This window comes from Cornus florida, unplaced genomic scaffold, assembly GCF_030987335.1.
Source record: "Cornus florida cultivar Cherokee Brave unplaced genomic scaffold, ASM3098733v1 CherokeeBrave_3.0.0_Hap2_Chr10, whole genome shotgun sequence".
NCBI lineage: Eukaryota > Viridiplantae > Streptophyta > Magnoliopsida > Cornales > Cornaceae > Cornus > Cornus florida.
Genome location: NW_026775580.1, coordinates 102,864,766 through 102,883,724, shown reverse-complemented (window position 1 = coordinate 102,883,724; position 18,959 = coordinate 102,864,766). Strand labels below are relative to the sequence as shown.

The following is an 18,959-nucleotide window of genomic DNA, read 5'->3' as shown; positions in this document are numbered from 1 at the left end:
GTGCATATCACACTCTTCACGTGTAAAAAAAACCCACTTCAAGTTTCAATTTGGTGCAATTAGGTCCTACTAACACATTTAGAATCTAAATTGACCAAATTACCCTTACTGAACCATTTTATAAAATATATAAAAATAAATTTTTTTTTGTAAAAAGACCAAAAAGGACATACTTTAGTGACGTTGTTTTGCACACCCCATAGACATGGCCAGCAGTGACAGTGAGCTCCCGGTGAATGGACTGTGTTCCGGCAGTAGAGAAACGTATCTTTGTTCATACCGAGGTCGGCAACGATGATGAAGTAAGGTGGAGTAGGATGGTTCGACGGCAGACTTATGGATGTGCTCGGAGAGGATGGCAGCGCATCGGACCAGACGAACGTGAGTGATATTGAGGGCGACGTGTGAATGTGACACGCCCCTGCTGTTGGTACGAGTAGATCTGATGCGCCTTTGTTGTTGGTGCATGTAGATCGTGACGTCCATTGCTGTAACTCCGGCGGCAGCTGGTGTGACTGCAAGCTTGTGATGATGTTCTTGAACAATGAACAAAAAAGATGGACCAACCGATTAGCGGTGGGTTTGCTAGGGAAGGCGAGTTATAGTTGGTCTTCTCTGGTTCGGGTGGCCAATGGCAAAGAGATGATTGCGTTTGTGAGAAGCTGACGATGCGTGGCTGCTAGTGCGAAAGTGGTGGCCCGTTTGTGATGCAGACGTGACGGCCGACTGTTAGTTGGTGTCACCGGCGGTGAGGAAAACCTCGACGATGATTGTGGATCTGAGGTTGGCAGCACTATCTGAACAGCGATAGTGAGCTCTGAAGAAACCACCGGCGAGCACGGGACGACAGAGGATGATTGCAGTGAAGAGGATGATTGCATATAAACCCCTGGGCATTTTCGGAAGAATAAAAGGACAAAATGGGTATTACAACACAATTTATGTCATATTTGTGACAGATGGGTAATTTTACACAATGTCAAAAGATTAGGGGTGTTTATTGCACATTTTTTTCAAATAGGAGGTAAAAATATTACGAAAAGCATACTCCATGAGTGTTTTATGCACTTACCCTATATATTGACTTGTGGAATTAAACCCCAAAGGCCAAGACTAATTTGAGAATTGAGATGCCACAATGACAAAAAGACAATCCACTTCGTCATTTTAAACTCTTGATTTTAGTTATCACTTATCAAAATATTAGACAATATTGATTTTACTCAAATTATTGAAGATTTATTGTTTAAGATAGATAAATTGAATTGATAAATAAAAAACAAACATGGGAGATAATTTGTAACTGATAATAGAAAATTAGTGTAATTTTCCAAATAAGCAGCGTGTTAAAAAATGTAATTTATTTTTGAAAAATGATAAATACACTTTATTTTTTTTTTTATCCTAACAAATTAGAGGGAGAGAGACTCGAATACGGGGACACATTAGCTCGGGAATTTAGACCCTCTATTAATTAGGCCACTAAATGATGCCCACTTTTTTTGGCTACTATAATTGATTTTCATAAACTGAATTGAGAATAATAATATCATTTTCAAATTAAAATTAAGTACATTTGTTAAAAAATTTCCTTTACCCTTTAATGTAACATACCTATAAATATACACATATACATCTGTATGCCTATGTATGACCCTTAATTTAACCATGGCTTCCTTTCTATACGCTTCACCGTCAGTATTATTTTAAGAACACAAAATCAAAATAACACCAATTTTTAAAAAATTATTACATGATTCTGAGGTCATTAGTCTTTATGTCGAAGACAATCATTAACTGATACATAATCAAATTTGTCAATTTTATATCAACTTTATTCCATTTTTATTCATTTGTCATTTAGAAATTGGTTGGGACCATACAATAGTTTCCCTTAATTTTCTCCATCTTCTTACTCTCTGCAATCACAATAGCCCGCCCTCGCAAAATCTGTGTTCTTTTAGCTTCTTCGTCTTTTTTCTCTCTCTATATGCATATATATATATATATATAACTAGGTATATGTAGATAATTTTCTTTTGATATTTTCATCACGTATGATCTTACAATGTTGCCGTATCAAAGCATTGAAGAAGCCGAAACATCTCTCGGAAGAAATCTAAGTTATGCAGAGACAGTATGGTTCAAATACTCTGCAAACAAGTCAGATTATTTTCTCTACTGTCACAACACTCTCTTCTTGTTTTTCTTCTACACTATACTTCCTCTTCCCTACATGTTCGCCGAGCTAATTCGGTCCAAGAACATTGATAAATTCAAGGTTCAGCCCAAAGTCAAGAACTCCTTCTCTGACATGTTTAGATGCTATAAAGCTGTCATGCTCACATTTGTTCTTGCAGTCGGTCCTCTCCAACTGTTTTCTTACCCTGTCATTGAGGTATAAAAAAAACCCTTAAGCTCTCCCTCTAATACATAGTTTATATTGTGTTTGTGTGTGTCTATATATATATATATATATATATATATATATATAGTATGTGCATATGAGTTGCCCTTTCGATTGCAATGTTTGTAGAATTGGAACATGTGAAGTAAAACAGGGCTTTATGATTACACGTTTGATATATTGTTACAACAAACATCACGAAACAAGAACACAATTAAGAAAAAAGCATCACACAAAAGAAAAAGATTTGCGTGATTCAGTATAAAATTTAAAGTTAATGGTGAAGATCTCAGGAAAGATTTTAATATATCAAAATCAAGGAATTACGAGTTTCAGTCCACAAACCCCTGGAAACAAATTAGGCCACAAATTAACACACACATCTTTTTTATTTTTTATGTTTTGGAAAAGGCAACCAAATTGGTGTTTCGATTGTTGTAGTTGATTGGGATTCGAACAGGTTTACCATTGCCATCCGGGAAGGAGATGTTTTGGCAATTGTTGGTGTATGCTGTTGTTGAGGACTATGCAAATTATTGGCTGCATAGGTTGCTACATTGTCAATGGGGTTTCGAGAATATACACAGAGCCCACCATGAATACACTGCGCCAATTGGATTTGCAGCACCTTATGCCCATTGGTCAGAGGTCTTAATACTTGGTTTTGCATCATTTCTTGGTCCATTGATGGTCCCCGGCCACATGATTACATTCTGGCTTTGGATGGTTCTCCGGCAGCTCGAGGCGATCGAGACTCACAGTGGGTATGCATAATATTCCTACACCTTTTTCGTCTAAACCATATCTTGTTAATTTTTCTTTGTTAAACTGCATAGTTTGATATGAATAGTTGCAGAAAGATTATATATGTTTTATGCATAATATCACAGGGAATTAATTGGATTAGCAATGATTCATGACATTTGGTTCTCAATGATATTTTTCTGTACTCAACAAAGATTGAGATACGCATCCTTTATAAAGGGGTATTGGAAGGCAAGGTTAATTAGATATTCATGAATGCAGGTTGTTATTTTAACAACAATACATTGCTTGCTACTGATCATCGCCCAAAATGTTATATTTTAATAGGTCAAGTGTCAAAAAAAAAAAAAAAAAAAAAAAAAAAAAACTATTGCATTTTTCTAATTGAGCAAATAAGAAAATTTTCTCTGAATACTAAAATGCCTTAAAAAAAAAAAAAAAAAAAAGAAATACCCCTCCAGAAAAAGGGTATTTTGGGATTTTTATAAAAAAAATTGGTCAAAATTGACAGTCTACATATATTAGAGGACACATTTTTCAAATGTTGAGAGGTTTCTTGCACCTTACCCTATTATATACAGTAATTCACTATTTTTTTTCTCTTTTCTCTGAGGTTAAGTCCATTGTGGCTGCTGTATCCTGCCCTTAACATTAAAATCAGATTTTGAATATTCTCTTCACTATCAAACTGCTCTTGTAATAGCTCTCCTTATTGCGATATTATATCTAATAATTCTAATTTGTTCTACCTAGAATTCTTCAGTTACCTAGTGGAATTAAGATGAATGAAATTGGTGTTTGCTATTATGCAGATATGACTTCCCTTGGAGTCCCACAAAATTTATTCCATTCTATGGAGGAGCAGAATACCATGACTATCACCATTACGTTGGGGGACGAAGTCAGAGTAACTTCGCCTCAATATTCACTTATTGTGATTACATTTATGGAACCGACAAGGTTAGTCACTTAGTCCACAATTAACATCATCTACTCATCTTCTTGAAAAATGCATATGTTCTATATGTCACGTCTTAATGTGTCATTTATGTACTTAAACAGGGATACCGGTACCTGAAGAAATATGACAAGGTACTCCCGAAAACTTCATTGTTGCTTATTTTGTGCATGGTTGGATTGAATTAAAAAAGAAGAAGAGAAGTGATAGGTCTTCTGACCTCAATTACTGACTCTTTCTCCGTATACAACGTAGTTGGGAATGAGTTGAACAAAAAAAAAATGTTTAAGGGATTTTTCTTAAGAATTACAACGTGATTCAATCACGTTGTATTCAGAGGAGGAGACGGCAATTGAGGTCGGAAGATCTATCATTTCTCAAAAAAAAAAAAAAAAAAAAAAAAAAAAAAAAAAAAAATAGTTAAGGAAGTTGATTCATTATCCTAATTAATGCGGCATGAAACTTTAACCTTTCTTTTAAGGAAATGTCTATGGATTAAGCTAAGTGATTCATATAATTTGTATGAAAATTTGTGTTTCGTTCCTCCTAAGTTCTAACCATTCCATTCGAACTTGTTTAGTTGAGGGAGAATATGAGAAGCAATCGCGAACAAGATGGAGAGTCCTACGACATTTCTACCAAAGATTTGAAATCCGAGTAGGCGCAAAACTTAAAAACCTTGTCTCTTTTTTCTCAAGTCAAGATGATCCAAAATCCAAGTTTGGTGAAAAAGATTCCATGCTATATTTCTCAAGCAACAGCTTTGATATGTGAATCTCTCCCATGAAAGAAAAAATCTTGGGCACTTTTGTATTAAATGTTGATGTCATTACAAATATGTTGTCTTCTTTCTTAAGAAGTTCCAATTAATAGTACATTTAATTTGTGAACTTTATTAGTTCATATGATTGTGATGTATCGTAATCTAGGTTGAAGAATTTCGGTTGGAATTATTTGTTGGCTAAAATTCCAAGTACCTTGTTTATATGTCTTGGTCTGGATGCGGTATGTATCTGAAAATTTTAGTATGGACTAATATTTGTTCATTATTTTTCTTGTGACTGTCACTTTATTTGCCAAACTTAATTATTATTATTATTTAATCAAATTCGCAGGTAGTATTATATTGATCATTTCCTTCACTTGCCAATAAACAATCAAACCAAATAAAATTTATCAAAAAAATAAAAGAAAAAAGAATCAAGAAAGCTTGGTTTTTTTCTTTTTTTTTTTAAAGGTAAAGCAAAAGGTTGGAAGCTTTCACGAATCGTGATCCTCTAGTGTAATTTTTGTCATATACTTAAAGCAACAATTTTAAATTAATAAAACAATAATTATGTAAATATATTACTTAATATAAATGTGTTACATAATTGTTACCTCATTCATTATGTGATGTAGGTGTGATATAACTGAATTGCACCAAGGACAACATGTATGGGTATACAAAATCCCTATAAACAAAGGGATTAGGGTTATTCGGTGACACAATCATATCTCTCATCTGATTTTGTCAATTCCTAACTACAAGTAAAGAAAAGTGCGATTAAATTCAAATGAATAGATATGTCATTGTGGTGTAATTTTTCAAATGAGTGGTGTGTTAAAAAATGTAATTTCTTTTTGAAAAATGATAAATACACCTTGTTTATGTAGACGTCGAAAATTTGTGATGGTTTAATCACCGTCGGATTGGTCAAGAAGTCAAATATTTATTGATTAATTAAATTCCACAAACACGGGTCCATCAATGGACACGTGTCAAAATCTTAAAGGTTCAAACATTTAAAGAAAAATGCGATTAAATTCAAATTAATACAAATTTGAATTTGAATTGATTTACATATAAAATGAAACAAATCCCTTATTTATGGAAAACTCACACAATATTGGGGAGTTTCCAAATTAAACGACCCACTCATGGGAGCATATGGATTGGTTCGGATCAATATGGAATTATTACTGCACGCTCATTCTATTTTTTCTCCTTGGTTTATCATAGTAGGTACAACGCAAATAATCTACGCAGCTTCAACATCCCTTAGCCAACATAATTTTTAAAAAAAGAATAGCCTATTCTTCTGTATCTCATATGGGTTTCATAATTATAGGAATAGGCTCTATAACCGATATGGGACTCAATGGAGCCATTTTACAAATAATCTCATGAATTTATTGGTGCCGCGTTTTTTTTCTTGGCAGGAATGAGTTATGATAGAATACGTATTGCTTATTTCGACGACATGGGCGGAATAACTATCCTAATGCCAAAAATATTCACAATGTTCAGTAGCTTTTCGATGGCTTCTCTTGCATTACCAGGCATGAGTGGTTTTGTTGCAGAATTGATAGTATTGTTTGGAATAATTACCAGCCAAAAGGATCTTTTAATGACAAAAATACTACGTAAAAGATATTTTTCGTTTTCCATCACTTTGGCATGTATAAAAAAAAAATATTGTGACATTAGAATTAGGTTGATTTTTATTTTGTTTATGCAAAAAAGATTCAATTGCTACAATGATGTGATTGATATATCATATCTTGACTGGTTCTTTAGATCTAGATAATGTGAAGTGATGAGTTGGTTATTAGTTCTATAGTTATTAGTTCATACTATGGGCTGTCTTTTTTTAATAATAACTGCTTACTTATGTCATGATATGAGATAAAAGTTAGGAATCGACTTATGTAATAGAGTTGATCCACTAAGGTATTGAGCAGCGGTCTAGGATCAGATCCCAAAGATAATAAGTGTTTTCTTTTGGGATAATTTCACTGACACCCCCAGTAGTTTGGCCAAATATCAGTCTAAAATATCTTTCGAAAATAACTATCACTCACATTACAAACGTTTGCTCCGTTTTTCACTCACACCCCAAAAGTTAATTGACAGGTGTGTCAGACCACTTTTTACATGTAAAAAGACATTCTTACCCTTTGACTTTGGTTTGACCCACTTAATGACATGTTTATCCTCATTTGACTTTAATTTGACTAATTAAATTATTTTTTTAAGTATTCAAATGACATTTTTACCCCCCTACACACACACAGATATATATTACACACAAGCACAACACCACCAACACCAGCAACCACCACCAACACCAGCGAGGATTCCAATTTTTCTCAACACCACCACCAACATCTGCGACCACCACCAACACCGGCGAGGATTCCAATTTTCCTCATATATATATAAGAGGATTCCAATTTGCAGAATTCCAATTTTCCTCATCCCCTTGTCCGTCTAATAATCAGATGAGGATGACAGATCCAGGCGACACTGATATATATATATACACACACAAGCACAACACCACCACAACACCGGCGAGGATCTCGGCGCAGGAGACGGCGGCGCATCAGGTAAAGGAAACGATGGTGGGGCAGGTGCGCCATCATGGTGACGAGCTCTCGGGCAGCGATGGCGATGTGTCGGCACAGGAGATGACGGTAGGGCAGGCGAGATCGAGGGCAGTCTTGGCGCAGACGAAGACATCGAAGGCGTCGCCGGGGAGGGAGAGGTTGATGTCGGACCGGCGAGTCACCAAAGCCTTTCTGAAATTGGAGGCTTTTTAGAGAGAGAAAGGGGAAATTCTGAAATTCGTCGTCGCCCATCACTGTCGGGATGTCGAATTACAACCTCAACGGCCATCACCCATCACCTGCCTTGCGCCGTCCATCATCTGAAATTCGTCGTCGCCATCATCGTCTGAGTTAGACTCGGTGGTGGCAAAGGTCCGAGTTAGCACCTCCACTGGCGACACACCACTATCACCATACCGCCACCTCCACCAACGTGGTCTTCAATTTTCGGTTGAGTGTGTGTGTGTGTGTGTGTATGACTCCCCAGAAAAGAGTCATTTTAATTGTATAATTTAAATAGGGGTATAATAGTAATTAGGTTATCTGATACTTTGGAATAAATATGATTAAAAAATTAGGGGCAAACATGTTTTTTCCCATGTTTTTAACGGAGGCTGTAACAGAAAAACGAAAATGGACCTAAGTGATAGTTATTTTCGAAAGATGTTTTAGACTGATATTTGGCCAAACTATTGGGGGTGTCAGTGAAATTATCCTTTTTCTTTTTTATGAAGGAAAGTCTTTTTCAAAGATTTTATATGAAACCGAGATAGTTACCTTTTATAAAATTCTAACGATAGGGGGAAATGCCTATGCTTTATTCTTATGAAGGTGGGATTTTCTTTCGTTTCTCGACGGTGAAGTAAGACCAAGTTCATAAGCTTATTATCCTAGGTCGGAACAAGTTGATACGATCCCCTTTTTTACGTCCCCATGTCCCCCGTGTGGCGACATGGGATGAAAAAAGGAAAGATAGGGATGGGGTTTCTCTGGCTTTTGGCATAGCGGGCCTCCAATGGGAGGCTCGCACTACGGGCTATTAGCTCAATGGTAGATTGCGCCCCTGATAATTGCGTCGTTGTGCTTGGGCTGTGAGGGCTCTCAGCCATATGGATAATTCAATGTGCCTGACCCTGAGATGTTGTAACGACCCACTCCACTACATGGTATGATATTATCCGCTTTGGGCCTAAGCCCACACGGTTTTACTTTTGGGCTTCACCCCAAAAGGCCTCATGCCAATTGGAGGTGACACACTTACATATAAGCACTTCACCTTTCCTCTACCTAGGCGACGTGGGACTGTGCACCCATAACTCGCCAGTGTAGTAGCCTGGCAGCGTCTCTCGCACCCACCCACGGCACACCCAACCACAAGGTCATCACAATCCACCCCCCTTGGAGGCCCGAAATCCTTGTCGGCACACTTTCGGATGGGTCAGGCTCTGATACCATACATAAATTATACACGTAACATATTTTACTTACCTTTTTAATATATATAAAAGGGAAAGTAATTTATTAATTACTTTTATGGTAACTTGGGTAGTAATATTCAATCTGATGTATATGTTTTATATTTAAATAATAAAAATATACATAGATTTGATACGTGTTATGTTTTAAGTTACTTTATAATATTATGGTAACTTAAGTATTATTAGATAATCCATTAATAAATAATGGGATGCGTATAATTTATTTATTTAATAAAGATATACATAAATTATATACGTAACATATTTTACTTACCTTTTTAATATTTTAATATTTAATTTTTTAAGTTGACTTGGATTGGGAAAAGGGTTAGGGTTATTTTATTTAGCCTATAAATATATAACTATAGGTTGTAAAAGGAGGTGAGAAATATTCACGTGATATATTCTAGAGAGAGAGAGAGTTAGAGAGGGAAGGAGGAAAAGGAAGGAAGGAGGAGAAAAACCATATAGAGAGAAGATCAAGGAAGAAGAAGTTTAACTTTCGATCCGAAAGTTTAAGGCAAGTTCTTCTTCTATCTCTTTCTCTTTGATTCGTGTTTCTGTACATGCCTAGGAAATTTCAGGATTTATTAAACACATAAAATTAAATAATTATGCATGTTTAATTGGATTAGAATATAGGTTTTATGAAATTGGTCAATATCTGTTCTTGTGTCATGAATTGATAAATGCATGATTTTGATTTGATTTTCGGTGTGAATTTTTATATGTTTAAATTATGTATTTTTCATATCTGTGGAATGATGGAACGTAGAAACATGCCTAGGATTCCTGAACATTAAATAGGAACTAGGTTTGGGTTTAAATAAATTTAAATAGACTCAATCATAATGATGCTTGCTATTTGAATGTTTTAAACAAATGAATGGATTTAATCTTTTAAAATGTTTTAGCAATTGAGATTAAATGTGTAGGATGAATTAGATATGGAGAATGTTTATTTGATGGTATAATAAAATATCATCATGTATAAGATTCAGTTTGTGTAGGACATATGATATAGGAAGCTTAAATAAATAATAAGTCATTCCTATTTTGTGATAACTCGATATCATATTATCATAGTTATTTCTGGATTGTTTGATGTATTTTCTTAATTGTTACATCAATTGTTGGATTGTGTGGTTTAATGCACCGGTATGAAACGGTGGCATTCTAGGGATGGATTAACTTATCAGTTAAGTCCTATCTATTTTATATAAGGGAATGGATTAACTAAAATGTTAAGTCCTATTTATATTCAAGTCAGGTCAGCTGAACAAGTTGAATGACTTATTGAGGATTAATTTATTATATAAGGGAATTGATTAACTAAAATGTTAAGTCCTACTTATATTTAAGTCAGGTCAGCTGAACAAGTTGAATGACTTGTGGAGGATTAATTTATACTGGATATGATGGTTACTAAATTATATATATATATATAAGTATGGTGCCATGATATGAGCTTGAGTTTCAGGATCAGTGGTTAGGGCGCGTATATTGCCAGGGATGTGTAGCTAGATATAGTGTAGTTGTGTACCCTGGTAGGTCTAGGTACTCATGCCCACTATATGTGCGTTTTGCATGTTGCCTGCTATTCAGGTTGAGACAACCCTATAGTCTATAAGGTTCCTTTAGTGTGTGTATATATATATATACGGATTACTAGTTACTGTTTGAATTGACTAGGATGTATACGTGTATCGAATCTCTGTTTGGACTGTAGTAGAGTAGAACTTGTTTGTGGGCCTGACCCACCATTATTTTTCAGGTGTTTGTCAGGAGTAGAGGTTGTTCGTACTGAGCGGGGATCAGTCTATTTTATTCTTCCGATGCTACATAAGAGTTCCTTTATGATTCAGTTTCCTAATTTAGCCAGTTATTGCTGTCATTTGTTTAGTTTGGATTTTCTAAGGGTCCACACAGTATGGATTCCCGAGCTGTATTTTAGAGGATCAGTTGTATCAGAAGAGTTTATTAATTAGTGAAAATATATTCTGAGATTTATTATTAGATTATCATTTTAGTTTCTTGTCAGCATTTTATTTATTCTTCTTTATTCTTTTGTACTCTGTGTTCGTTTATTGCCGATTTGTTTTTGATATCCTCGGGTATTCGGGCGTGGGCCTGGCCAACCCGCATTCGGGAATCTGGGGGTATCACAGATGTGGATCATCCAAGGCACATTAGCGTGGCGTACTCCTCCTATTCGAACCGGGGTTTGAAACCAATCGATCAGGCAAGCTCAAACGTAATAACGAGCTAGCGTGTCGCTTCACTTCAATCATTCCGTTCTGTCGCCCTCAGGTCCTTCGCTTCGAGCTTTCCTTGTAGGGTTTTCTTTTCTCTTCCCGCCCCACCTCGAGAAGGGGACGGTCAAAGGTCCCCTGCCACTACCACAGATGTTGATCTTGATTTGGAGTTTGCACGATGACTTGTTCCCGTTCCTAGCCTATGAATACAAGGCCACCCTACACATTTTAGGAGACATTGAGAAAGAGACAAACAAAACATTGAAGTTTTCCGAAGAAGAAGAATAATAAGCGTGCCACACATACACCGTTCTTCATCAAAGACTATCAAATCCACCGTTCGAGATCAAGCCTCACCAACCTTCGTTCAAAAATCCATTTGAGTTTTCTTCAATTTCGAAGAACTCAAATACAGTCCAACCACCGGCCCAAGATTGAGCTTCCGAAGCCCTTGCCCCGACGTTCCAAGGAGATTCAATCAGAGGGAGATTCTATACTACAATAGAATTGTCAAACAGAGAATTGTACTCATTTATTTTATGATATTATTTAATAAAATTTATTGTTTATCACATTTATTTTCGTTCCTGAATTTCCAGAATCAAAATTTATGTACAGTTTCAAATGAGTGGTGTGTTAAAAAAATGTAATTTATTTTTGAAAAATGATAAATACACTTTGTTTTTTTTCTTGGCAAATTAGAGGGAGAAAGACTTGAACACGGACACACATCTGCTCGGGGTGTTAGAGGCTTTATTAATTAGGCCACTAAGTAATGTCCATTTTTCATTATATAAATTCTCTTATTTTCTTAAAGTAAATGACATAAATGGCTATTATAATTGATTTTCTTAAACTGAATTAAGAATAATAATATCATTTTCATATTAAAATTAAGTACAGTAGTTAAAAAGTTTCCTTTACCTTTTACTGTAACAGACCTATAAATATACGCATATACACCTGTGGTCCTGTTCACCTATATATGACAATTTAACCATGGCTCCCTTTCTATAGGCTTCACGTCAGTATTATTTAAGAACACAAAATCAAAATGACACTAATTTTTTGAGAAATTATTACAAATGGGGGATTGTTGGAGTTATGTTTCAAATTAATTTTTAATAACTCTATATTTATGAAGACAAAGTATTGATATTACAAACTTTAAACTTTAAGTTCTTCACTTGATGTATTTAATCTACTATATTAATATGTTATTTATGAGTTAAATTTAAAGTTACATTTAATACTTTATTAATGACTTCTAAATAAATTAGTATAAATAGTATGGCATATGAAGCCTATGATATACACACTTTCTAAACTAGTTACAGTTAATCAAAAGGGATTTGAAAAGGTGCTTTCAAACTATTGACTTTGAGTGTGTGAGTTTCGTACTTTCAGTTGATCGGATAGAGATAAATACACATGTTCATGAAGAAGAAGTGCAACCTTCATGAACGCACAAATTTGATATCTGGGCTTAGTTGAATTCCAGAGATAGTGCTACAATTTGTCTTCCGTTTCATGTGGGAGAGGCTTTAACTATCTTCAAGAAGTAATTACGCGCCTCTAAGCCTCGATACTCACCGTGTTAATATATTGGTTCTAACACAAATTGCAATGAAAAAATCTCAAATACAACTTCCATCCCTTCTTTATTCTTTTACGCACTCGAGTAAAACCTATTAATATTTTTCTACCAACGAAGAATACATTTTCATAATAGATTTTCCATACTCTTTTTTCAAGGTGAACCAATTTGGTAAACATGATCGAACACTTCCGATGAACCAAAATTTAAACATTTATTTTTGCTTTCGTTGCACTCCTTTTTACTGTTTCACGCTCCATGAACTCTTCCCAAATTTTGTCATAAAAGTGAAATTGACGTTCTTTCAACTCCTTACACGCCAAAGTAGGAGTGTCATCATTAAATGAATCCATCAAAGGTAGGACTTCATGTTCTTCTCTTTTTTCCTCCATTGTTGTTGTGGTCATCACATTTTCATCATTTTCTTCCGTAAACTTTGGCAAAGCGAGAAAATTATTACCCTCCTTTTGTGAAGTTTTGGGGGTTCTTTCCTCTTTACTTGGTAAGAGAACAACTTCCACTTTACCCATTTTAAAAGTGTAAGTGTTCTTGCATCATAGATGGCACTGCCACGGTCTTCCTAGAAGTATGTGACACACATCCATAGGAACAACATCACACCATACTTGATCATTATAATTTTTGCCCATAGAAAATGATATAAGACACCTTTTAAAGACTTTTACTTCATTTCCTTTCTTGAACCATGCAATTCGATAAGGCTTTGGATGAGGCTCGGTTTGGAGTTTGAGCTTGTTCACTATTTCTTGTGAGACGATGTTTTCACAACTCCCACAATCAATAACAATTGTGCACACTTTGATTTGAGATTTGAAACGAGTTTTGAAGATATTAAACCGAAGCCAATCTTCATTGGATTCAAATCTAGGAGTGGTAAGTGCTCTTTGGATCACCAAGCTTTCACCTTTTTTAGATTCAATTTCTTCACGTTCCAATTCACATTCCTCGTCATATATGGGCTGATTTGAATCATCATTGTTTTTATTATCAAATGCTACACGCGTATCAAACTACCTTTTTGGACACTTATTGGAATGATACCCAACTTGGCCACATTTGAAACAAGAAATTGGATTGTTGCGACTAAATTGAGCTCCTCTATGTTTAGTAGGGACTGATTTTGCAGAATTTTTAGTCACATTTTCAAACTTGAAATTAGTTTCTTCACTATGAGAAGATTCACCTTTTGAAGGAGGATAAAAACTATAAACATCCACAAACTTTTTAGCACCACCACAAGCAAGTTTAGCCTCAACTTTCAAGGCTAATTGGTAAGCATCATTGACCCTCCATACTCGATAGATTTCTACTTCATTGTGAATTGGAATTTTCAACCCACCAATATATCTTGAAACAAGTTGTTCTTTAGTTTCTTGAATGTCATTCCGGGCCATGAGTTTGTAAAATTCTTCAGTGTAATCTAACACACTCTTTGAATCTTGGCGAAAGTTGTTAAATTGAGAAAAACAACTTTGCGCAATATCCAAAGGTAGAAATTTCTCTTGAAGCCTAGACTTCATTTTCTCCCAAGAAGTAATTTTAGGCTTTCCCTTGCGAAGCCTCATCTCTTGAACTTTGTCCCACTATGCCGAAGCATAACCTTGAAGCCTTGTTGCCACAAGCTCACTTTTTGATTCTCGGTTGTTTCTTTGTAATCAAAGAATTTCTCAATGGCACTAAGCCAATTAAGAAACTCTTCGGGCTGAAGACGTCCATAGAACTCCGGTAAATCAATCTTCACATATTCAGAATCACGATAGAACCTTCCCAACCATGGCCCCGCACAATTGGGAAAAAGGTTTTTATCATACTCGTCATAAGAAGACCCACGACTTGATCTACCATGCTCACGATGAGCTTCTTGGCGTTCCAGTCGCAAGGTAAGTTGCTCAACTTGTCTTCGAAGTGCTTGAAGTTCATCATCTCTTTCATCCTTCAAATCTCCCATCATACGGTTGCCATTTCTTCTTCTACCTCTTCTAGCCGCCATGAAGCAAGAACAATAAAAGTCAGCCCGAGAGTGTAACGTAAGCTCTGATACCAAATGATGGGTTGGATGAGAAGGAAGAAGAAGAATTATAAAACAAGAAGTCACAACCAAGAGAATGAGTGGATGAACAAGAGTAAATGCTATATAATATCATTATCAGAACATAATATTCAAAGTCTGCTTTCTTCTTTACATCAACACTTATAAATACAAGTCTTCATCTTCAACATTAAATTAAAGAGGCTTCAACTTCCAACTTTCAACACAAAACTCAAGGTTGACTAATAAATTAAGCACAACTTAGTAAACACAAAATACTAAGAAATATAAACATAAGTAGTTGGGAAATAAATCTTCTATTCCAAGCCACTTCCAAGATAACCGTTGGTCTTCTCGTTGAACCACCGCCACCCCAGCCTCCATAATTTGTTGACATGGCTGCCATGTTTGCACTACATCACATCCAAGAAGGAGATGTTTTAGCAATTGTTGGTGTATGCTGTTGTCGAGGACTATGCAAATTATTGGCTGCATAGGTTGCTACATTGTCAATGGGGTTTCGAGAATATACACAGAGTCCACCACGAATACACTGCGCCAATTGGATTTGCAGCACCCTATGCCCATTGGGCAGAGGTCTTAATATTTGGTTTTGCATCTTTTCTTAGTTCATTGATGGTCCCCAGCCATATGATTACATTATGGCTTTGGATGGTTCTTCGGCAGCTAGAGGCAATCAAGACTCATAGTGGGTATGCATAATATTCCTACACTTTTTCGTCTAAACCATTTCTTGTTAATTTTTCTTTGTTAAATTTCATAGTTTGATGTGAATTGTTGCAGAAAGATTATATATGTTTTATGCATAATGTCACAGGGAATTAATTGGATTAGCAATGATTCATGACATTTGGTTTTCAATGATATTTTTCCGCATTTAATAAAGATTTAGATATGCACTCTTTATAGAGGGGTATTGGAAGATGAGGTTAATTAGATATTCATAAATGCAGGCTTGTTAGTTTAACTCTGTTATATATACAAATTGTGCAAAAACTCCCTTGATGTTAAAAAAAAAAAAAAAAAAAAAAAAAAAAAAACCCTATTGCATTGTTCTAATTGAGCAAATAAGGAAATTTTCTCAATTTGATTACTAAAATACTTAAAATGCCATTAAGACCAAAAAAAACTTTTGGGAAAGAGGATATTTTGGGATTTTTATTAAAAAAATTGGTCAAAATTGATAGTGGAGGTCACATTTTTCAAATGTTAAAGGTTATGACTGTTGGGATTTATATGCCCTGGCATAGCGAATTCCTAATTGGATTAAAGTGACATATGTTCCTAAGATTCTGAAATATATATGTTTTATACAATTGATGAATTCAATGCATTATGTTTCGATTCATTATAGAATTGATAGTGTCCACTTGATTACACGAGATATATATATATATATATATATGTATGTGATGGCGATCAATACATGAATATAAATAGTAATCATAAATAGTTCATAGTTGGTAATTATGGATGGACTCATTATTAACTAAGACTTGAACTGGATTCACGTTAGATTGAGATATATTGCGAGAGCCGTCGTATGCAATTGCTCCCTATCACCGTCATGACATTTGACTCTTAAGTATGAGAGAAGTATAAACTCTTTTATTAATTAGTAATTACTTTGATTTGTTCGGCGGAATTTTCGGAATCCTAAGACCGGCACTTTGGGTAATTATGTAATTAATAGTTAGAGGGTTATATTTTTAATATTTGCATCATTACTACTTGTATTTATTTTGTATTGATTATGGTTGATCATAAAGTAAATTCGAAGGCTTCGTGTGTTTTTAAACAAAATGATTTATTATATATTTATTTATTTAAATTATTATTTTTGTCAAACAAATGTTTTATTGTGATCGAAGCGGAAATAATCAAAGGTACCAATTATTTAAATAGTTGGATTGATGCCTTTATTTATCCGATAACTAATTATGCATATAGGGGTCAAAGTGCAACATTAACTTAGAGGTTATTTATTATTTAATTGGAGTTCAATTAATTTATTTTAGTGGAGTAGAAATTAATTTATAAATTAATTGAATTGGGTGAATCGGGCCAATTATTAATTCATTATAGCTAAGAAAATAATAAGCGCAAAAGATTTTCACTCATAGCCCAACTTGATATTGGAATCCCATTAGATTTGAGATATCTGAATTAGAGATTGAGAAGGATTTATTGTTTCCTTTTCTTATCTTTATGTTGCCTATATATACATGGTCCATGTATATTTTATGGTAACTTTTGGAAGAAAAAGGAATATATTTTCTCTCTCTAGAATTTTAGGGCTAGTGTTCTCATCTAATGGAGGCTCCCACAAGCCTAGTTTTCTAAGGTTATTCATGGAGGCTTATGGGTGATTCTAAAAGAGACCATTACCAAGAAAATGGAGATTCAATGAGAAAGTATCTAGCAAAGAGATTTACAATAAGTGAGAATATTCACTTTAGAGGAGAGATCTAAGGCTTACTCAAGCCTTGATGTAAGTTTTCTATCCCTAAATTGAATGGATCATCATATTTCTCATGCATAAAACTTGTCTCTACACATGAATTAAGATCTTTATTTGAAAAACCCCCATAAAGTTTTAAAAACTTCCGTTTCCCCAACAATAACAAGGGGGTTTCTTGCACTTTGCCCTATTATATAGTGAAATTCACTATTTTCTTTTTCTTTGAGGTTAAGTCTTTGTGACTATTTTTTTATTTTTCCTAGGTGATACTCACACACTCATGTCTCCACCGAGGTTCAAACCCCTTACCTCCCTTTGAAAAGTAAATGCCTGATATCGCTAGGCCACCGGCCTGTTAAAATCAGCTTTTGAATATTTTCTTCACTATCAAACTGCTCTTGTAATGGCTCTCCTTATTGCGATATTATATCTAATAATTCTAATTTGTTCTACCTAGAATTCTTCAGTTACTTACTGGAATGAAGTTGAATGAAATTGGTGTTTGCTATTATGCAGATATGACTTCCCTTGGACTCCCACAAAATTTATTCCATTTTATGGAGGAGCAGAATACCATGACTATCACCATTACGTTGGCGGACGAAGTCAGAGTAACTTCACCTCAATATTCACTTATTGTGATTACATTTATGGAACCAACAAGGTCAGTCCACAATTAACATCATCTACTCATCTTCTTCTAGAAAATTACACATGTTTTATATGTCATGTCTTAATGTGCCGTTTATGTACTTAAACAGGGATACCGGTATCTGAAGAAATATGACAAGGTACTCCTGAAAACTTTACTGTTGCTTATTTTGTGCATGGTCGGATTGAATTCTAATTAACGTGGCACGAAACGTTTAAGAAATGTCTGTTGATTAAAAATGGCACTGCTACATCAGTCAGAAATGTCTGATGAATATTAAGCAAGTTATATATATATATATATATATATATATATATATATTAAGCAAGTGATTCATATAATTTGTATGTAAATTTGTGTTTTGTTCCTTATAACCATTCCTTTTGAACTTGTTTAGTTGTGGGAGGATATGAGAAGCAACGGCGAACAAGATGGAGAGTCCTATGACATTTCTACCAAAGATTTGAAATCTGAGTAGGCGCAAAACTTAAAAACCCTGTCTCTTTTTTCTCTGGTCAAGATGATCCCAAATCCAAGTTTGGTGAAAAAGATTTCAAGCTATATTTCTCCAGCAACGGCTTTGATATGTGAATCTCTCCCAGGAAAGAAAAAATCTTGGGGACTTTTGTATTAAATGTTGACGTCATTACAAGTATGTTGTCTTCTTAATAAGTTCCAAATAGTACATTTAATTTGTGAACTTTATTATTCGTACATATGATTGTGATGTATCGTAATCTAGGTTGAAGAGTTTCTGTTGGAATTATTTGTTGGCTAAAATTCCAAGTACCTTGTACATGTCTTGGTCTGGAATATGGACTTCACTTTGTATCTGAAAATCTATGAAATACGGACAAGGGTACGACACGACACGGATAGGGCGATACGATAAATTTCAAAAAAATAAGATACAGACACGGCGGGAATATACCTATAAAATAAT

General features: G+C 34.8%; 1 protein-coding gene across 3 annotated transcripts; it reads left to right on the top strand.

The window, feature by feature from the left end:
* The first annotated feature begins 2,068 nt into the window (after positions 1-2,068).
* Positions 2,069-18,494, top strand: LOC132279577 (methylsterol monooxygenase 1-1-like). 3 transcript variants are annotated; one of them, XM_059781596.1, is made up of 5 exons: positions 2,069-2,398; positions 2,849-3,171; positions 3,985-4,132; positions 4,235-4,264; positions 18,414-18,494. In XM_059781596.1, exons 1-5 carry the CDS (start codon positions 2,069-2,071, stop codon positions 18,492-18,494), a joined length of 912 nt encoding a protein of 303 aa, XP_059637579.1. The 3 variants fall into 3 exon arrangements, with proteins under 3 accessions (XP_059637579.1, XP_059637580.1, XP_059637581.1); XM_059781597.1 differs by lacking the exon at positions 18,414-18,494 and adding an exon at positions 4,711-4,791; XM_059781598.1 differs by lacking the exons at positions 4,235-4,264; positions 18,414-18,494 and adding an exon at positions 9,411-9,479.
* The last annotated feature ends 465 nt before the right edge of the window (positions 18,495-18,959 follow it).

Bases quoted from the DNA above. Each gene is read 5' to 3' on its own strand.
- LOC132279577 (XM_059781596.1), top strand. From the start codon at position 2,069: ATGTTGCCGTATCAAAGCATTGAAGAAGCCGAAACATCTCTCGGAAGA. The intron at 4,133-4,234 runs GTTAGTCACTTA...GTACTTAAACAG, and splicing joins ACATTTATGGAACCGACAAG to GGATACCGGTACCTGAAGAA. The intron at 4,265-18,413 runs GTACTCCCGAAA...GAACTTGTTTAG, and splicing joins ACCTGAAGAAATATGACAAG to TTGTGGGAGGATATGAGAAG.